Raw genomic sequence first — 6,865 nt, 5'->3', positions numbered from 1 at the left:
TCTGTCAGCTTTAACAACAGGTGTATGCAGCAGGTTTTGTCATCCCTCCCATAGACCCTTTCCTGCTCTACAAGTCATATTTCGTATTTCCTACACATAATACTTCCATTCGAGCGTCTCACTTCGTCTCGTACACTAAAATTGCAGTCTTTCCCTGTTCTCTCATCCTTGTACTTACATCACTTATGAAAGCCCAGATTTGTTTTTTCCCTTTTTTGCACTTTATCATCACATAATGCAGCAGAACCCTAGACCTCTGTTCTTGTCTCACATTTGAATCGCGTGGCTTCTTTGCCGCATGGTCCCACACACAGCTGCTCCTTCTGCTGTTCGTGTCAGTGACGGGATGCAGAAAAACTTTCCCATCTTGCATTTGCCGCTCAACGTCGAACCTCGCGCTAGGCTGGGCGTGGCCTTCTACCGGTCTTCATTCTGCATCACAGCGGTCTCATCTCTGTATCATCTCCCCGTCTCAATTATCTCCATCTCTTCCCATCACATCCTGGGCACCTCATAATATTCCTCTCATCTTGTTATCACTTTGGAAGTCTCCACAATTGCCCAAACGGCATCACTTCATTTTTGTCTTCTACTCTTTTAGTCTCTACAATGTTTGCACAGGGCCACTTGTCCCCGGATGTAATCCCGGCAGGGGCACACCCGCCTGTGGTTGGTCCCGCCCCCTGCACAGCTGTATAGGAGATGGTGTGCTTGAGTGTAGCATCTTGTGGAGAGGAGAGTGGACTCCAGAGCTGGAGGGTAGACGTCTTCCGCCAGAGATGAGGAGCCGCACTTCTTGGTGGTAGCACTGATGGGAACAGACGAGAGAGAAAAGTGAGACGATGAAATTAACCCTTTGTGTACTTAACCCATTGAGGATGGGCTGATTTTGCTACAACACGCATTTCCCATAGACCCCTGCCCGAGCATACTCGTGACTCGTCCCCAACGGGCTAAGTGCCAACTGGCAAAAACCCTCCCCACCCCTGGCCATGGCATTGCACACACTGTCCAGAGTCCCTGGCACAGAAACGCTTAATGGATACACCTGCAATAACCTCTTTGTCTCTTGCTGTGTCATGATTAGTATTAACTATTATACAAAATATTACACATCAGTGAGGGTATTATCAAGAATTACCCACACTCGAGTCCTCACCCCTAGTAACACTGAACATCTTCAAAGTACCAGTTCAACTCAGAGAAAACCAACCACAAGGCACTCTTCCAAGAAGTTTGTGTATGACCATATAAGACCAAATAAGAGGTGCTACTGGCAGTCTCTCTACTCAAGGACATTTCCCAAGTGGAATGACCTCCCAGATAAAGTAAGGGAAGCTCTCACAATCCAAAAATTTAAAGATCTCCTTGAAAATATTAAGTTTGAATAAGATATGCCTCCAACTTATGCATTGCTACCTAAATGTACAGGATACTGTACGAGCTGAAATTTTCGCGGTGGTTTTATTTTCGCGAATTTCGCGAATCGCCTTTGAACCGCGAAAATAACAACACGCGAAAATAACAACGTGCGAACAGATAAGCAGAGTTAGACCTCGCAACCGCGAAATTAACAACTCGTGAAAATGTTCTCCTAGTAGCAATTCGCGAAAATATCTGTACGCAAAAATTTCAGCTCGTACAGTAGTCACACCAGGCATTTGTACATCAATGACATCACAATCAAGATCAAAATCAAGATATTACCTCCAAACAGTCTAACATGCCCAAGGCAATGGTACAGACAAGGGTGTTTGGACTTTCCTGAAGGCACCGAGTGTGGGTAACTATACTATTAAATGCCTCAACAAAACCATGTGTATTATTTGTTTTATAAAATGATGAAGCAGATCTTTGCTGTTGAAAAAAAAAATACATGTATGGTAGCCATTCACATAGGCCTATCATGCATCACGACACGAAAGTGCTAATGACCAGTAGCCAGTCAGCATATTTTACTAATGACCGGTCATAAGCAAAATTATGTGTTAGGCAAAATAAATGCCTGGTCACATGTACGTTCTCAACTTATCATTTGATTACGATCTGTTTCAGCATTCTATAATACAACATAAAGGGTATTGTTTCAGCATTCTATAATACAACATAAAGGGTATAACTTTCAAATGACATGAACAACACATTCCAATACATTTATTGTCCACATTCAACAGACATAATGCTGATGGACTTGTCAAGGCAACAGCAAAACCGTTTCATGGCCTGTCCATGTAATCTTGTCTTTACAATGTTTTACCTGGAGCACTCTATTTATATCATTATTATTTTTTTTTTTTTAGGATTGGGATAAATTTCCTTAAAAAGCATTGCAAATATATCCTCTTGATTTCTACACAGAGAGAAGTACACAATGTCAAGCTCAGGTACCATAGAAATGACTCCAGCAAAAGTTACTTGAAATTTTCTGTGTTCTGAAAAAAAAAATGAGAATAAGAAAATACTGAGATTTCTACAGAAATGATTTTACACCAATGATGGTGAGTGCGACGTCTCAATTTTTGTTGACTACAGTGTGAAATCATGAGCACAACAAATCTTGCTGCATACCATTCATGTATCTACAAGTGTGCAATCTATGTCAAATCCTGAAAACTGGATACTGCATATGCCATATGTTTAGCGAGTCTAAATTTTTGCGAATCAGGATTTCCTGACAATTTCATGAGTGGTTAAATTCGCAACCGTAGAATACAGTACTGAATGGACAAATGTATTCGTGGTCACGTTCATATTGATCGGGATCATGGTCAATACTTTCGTGTGTCTATATTTAAACTCTCGCGAATGGCACCTGACTCGCAAACTTCGCAAAAATAAAAACTTGCAAAATATTTGGCGTATACACTAAATGAGCTTGACCTCTACATGACCCTTTTGGATCCACTTACTTTTCTATTCTCTCGACATTATCAATCTGCTTGAAGAAAGCTGGTTCACATATAAGATCTGAAAGGAGAGATACAAAAGACCGTTGATGCTTGCATCACAATTATCATGAGTTAGATCTCAAGTGAGATAAATAAGCATTTTCACCCATTCTCTATCATTATGTATACCTTCTATTCAGTGTGAGTACTACAACAGTTACATTTTACAAATACAGTGGACTCCCATTATAACGAAGTGCTCAGAACCGGCAGTTTTCTTCTGTTATATCGAAAATCCGTTATTAGCAAAGCAGCTCATTTCCACCAATGATCTTGTTTTTCCATCGAGATCAGTGATTTCCACCCGTACGTATGCACGCTGAAAATCGCTCGAATTCCCAATATAGAAGCCTTTTGTTACGTCATCAACCCTCAGCGTCGCAGCGTGCGCCTCACCCTAGCAGAAACTAGAGCACGCACTTTAGTGCATGTATGAAAACCTTAAAAATACGCAGCGTGAACTCCCAAGTTCACTGACCCTACCTGCCAAAATATCGAGAATCCTTCATGAAAATTGACAAAAATTCATGGATCACTACCAAAATTTAATAATCTGTACCTTACGTCATTCTCCACCTTTTCTGTAAATTTCATCGAAATCCGTTCACAACTTTTAGAGTTATTTTGCACACAGACAAACAAACCAACGGTAATGAAAACATAACCTCCTCCCTTGGCCGAGGTAATAATGACATTCTAGTAATGAGGTATCCTCACAGATCCTCCAGGAATAAATGGGATCACTGGTGATCATCCCCAAGGGCATAGTTTACCATTTGCAGATGAAACAAAAAACAAGTTTAATGCTTCAAAATAGTTCTAAAATGTGAATTAGGGATTGAAACAACCACCGTAAAAATTTGAATCAATATAATTAATGTTAAATATGGTTAAATATACAAAATGTGAACAATTTCTAGACTAAACCGTAAACAGTTACAGGTATGTTAAATGGAGAAAAAATATCTTGTATATTTCAGGCTTTACTACACGATTTCTACACAGTAGGATGTTTTTGTGATACAACTGACCTACACATATGCATCAAATGTGATATCTTGAACATTTTTTTAAATCACTGCTCCCAATGGTAAACAGGACCTTTAACCATGACTGCTCATTGAATAACCACAGCTACAATGTACGTAGTTGGAACTCTATCTCTTGGACTTACAATGTACTTTCTTGAAAATACTGCAGCAGACGGCTCATACGAGCCTTTCAACTTACCATCCTGCATGCATCTCTCCTTGCACGACTGACCGATGTCCGACACCTTCACCTTCAGCTGAGAGAGAGGAGGCCATTGCCTCGACCCTGAGCAAAACTCCTGTCGAGATAAATCAGAAAATGAGGAACATATCAAACTCTCAGATGTGAGTTTCTTCACTTTGTTTCCCTCTACAAATTAAATTTGTCCTGGGACCTGGCATGCCTCCAAAGTGAAGAAACTCACACCTGAACCTTCACCCCTCTGAATAACATCTTTCTTTCATGTCAAACTCTGTCCAAGAAGTGTCTCAAAGCCCATGAGGGGGAACACTGAGCCAGATTGGTACAGTTGTACACTTGATGAAACATTTTTTTTTTTTGTTGTTGATTGCATTACTGAAAACAAACAAACAAACAAACCAAAAAACCAAAAAACACCAACGAGCACAAAAAACCTCCGAAACCCAGTTTCACACAGTGTATTTACAATCAACACCTCTACATTGTGGATATATGTTTACTAAAGATAGACTAAAAAATGGCAGCTGGGAAGGGGTGTGGTCTGATTGCATAGTGTGCGGTGTTTAGCCACATGACTGGCCCTGAGACCTGGCTTGCCTCCAGAGTTGTGGGACCGGTTGGATCTTGTTGTGTGTGGTGGTTTCTAGGATTATGGATAAAATATGTGACCCTGCGTTGGAAAACCCACCACAAGAATTAATCAGAAAATGATTTGCTCCATCTTGGGTCAAATGGTGAAAGAGGAGATCATTACCTTTCAAACTAACATATAAGTCGTCAGATTGGATGTTCTCAACTTAAACAGAACCTCAAAGTTCAAGTTTTGCAAACCTAAAATTTGGTTCCTTTCATATGCAAGCATATTGCAGAGGTAAGAAATTCAGACCTTTCTTACAGAACAATAAAACTTTAAACTTGTTTATGATGAAGTGGAAATGGATTCTATAGAGTTTCACTGAACCAACTGGTATCCCCTCCACCAACAAAAAATTTGATTTGATTTGATTTTATTGGTTCCTGCATTATATCATTGCTCATGCAGATACATAAACATATATCATATACATTAATGGTACCATACATATAAATGGATATACATGAACACTAATTGCTGACAAAATGAGTTTTTTCATTACCTTCAGAATATACAGCAATACATTTCTTCATTGCCTGTACATAAATGTCCAACAGAACAGTGATGCAATGAATAACGCAGAAGGGCTACAGCTTAAGCATTGCTTGATTTGCATGCAGCCCTCGTACATAATACATAACATATAGGAAAATATGGAAGGGATGACTTGCATAGAGATAGGGATAGGAGAAAGGAGAGAGGAGAGGTCTGTCTGCTTTCACTATTACACAAAGTTAGAACACCTGGATCTCTGAAGAGCAAAGCATGGCAAAGTATTTTCTCACCGAGGTACAGGTGAACAGTTACAGGTCATGGTCGGTTACATAACATTACGCAATAAATTCAGAACAACGATAATTCCACGAGGGAATTTCATATACAATACAATTGCAATGACATTATAAGATCACTGATATCCAGAGAGCAGCATTGTCTTTACAGCTTTCTTGAAAGAATACATAAACTTTAAAGTTCGAATTTCTGAAGGAAGAGAGTTCCAAATATCAGGTCCAGTGTGTCTGATAGACTTCAGAGCCATCACCGTTTTAGGATTTTGTAGATGAAATTTATCAGATTGCCTTGTGGGATAAGAATGTATATCCTTGTTTAAATGAAATAATGAGAAAAAAGAAGATGGCAACTGACCGTTATACAAACGAAACATAAAAAGTGAATTTTGCAAAAAATTAATATCATTTACCTTTAGTGTTTTTAATTCTACGAACAAAGGATCTGAATGGTCCCGATAACCTGAATTGGTGCATATACGTATAGCTTTCTTTTGCAGAAGCAATATACTGTCAATGTGACTTTTCGCAGTTGCCCAAACAATGTTACAATATGAGATGTTCGATAATATCCAAGGAATTATAAAGCATAAATAAAATATTCTTTGGGACATAATACTTAAGCTTACAGAGTATACCAACGTTACGAGACACTTTATCTGAGATATATTGCACATGAGCATTCCATTTCAAATTTTCATTGATATATATTCCAAGGAATTTGACACTTTCTTTTTGTTCCAATAATATACCATCCACCATAATATTCAAATGGTGCATTTCATTCTTATGCTTCTTATTGTGAAAATAAATAAAATTTGTCTTTTTTAAGTTGAGTGACAATCTATTGCTCTTAAACCATGTAGATAATTTCGGCAATTCAGTATTAAGAGTTCTTAAAAGCGACTGAAAATCAGAATTGGAACAAAATACATTGGTGTCATCAGCGAACAGAATATATTGCAGTAACTTAGAAGAATAACAATGTAATTTGCGTAAAAGGATAGTGTGGTCAAGAGTGTTGAATGCCTTGCTTAGGTCCATGAACACACCAATAACATGTTTTTGTTCAGCTAAGGCAGTCGACACTCTGTCATACAACTGGGCGAGTGCCATATCAGTAGACTGAAATTTCCTGAAACCATATTGGTCTTGGTTCAGTACATCATTTTGTAACAAAAAATCATACAGTCTGTTATAAACGAGTCTTTCTATGACTTTAGAAAGACTAGGAAGAATAGAGATAGGTCGGTAATTCGAAA

At 38.7% G+C, this 6,865-nt stretch overlaps 1 protein-coding gene across 1 annotated transcript in view; it reads right to left on the bottom strand.

The window, feature by feature from the left end:
• Window positions 1–549: 549 nt before the first annotated feature.
• The window catches only part of LOC140245020 (alpha-1,6-mannosylglycoprotein 6-beta-N-acetylglucosaminyltransferase A-like), a 106,018-nt gene continuing 99,702 nt past the window's right edge, over window positions 550–6,865 (bottom strand). Inside the window, exons 16-18 of the mRNA XM_072324610.1 lie at window positions 4,179–4,278; window positions 2,910–2,967; window positions 550–808 (exon numbers count right to left, since the gene is read on the bottom strand). Coding sequence (XP_072180711.1) covers window positions 598–808; window positions 2,910–2,967; window positions 4,179–4,278 — 369 coding nt within the window. The 3' untranslated portion in view covers window positions 550–597. The remainder of the gene's footprint in view (window positions 809–2,909; window positions 2,968–4,178; window positions 4,279–6,865) is intronic.

The sequence above is a fragment of the Diadema setosum genome, chromosome 22, assembly GCF_964275005.1.
Source record: "Diadema setosum chromosome 22, eeDiaSeto1, whole genome shotgun sequence".
NCBI classification, from domain to species: domain Eukaryota; kingdom Metazoa; phylum Echinodermata; class Echinoidea; order Diadematoida; family Diadematidae; genus Diadema; species Diadema setosum.
Note: the sequence above shows the minus strand (reverse complement) of the source record. Positions and strands in the feature narration are given on the sequence as shown.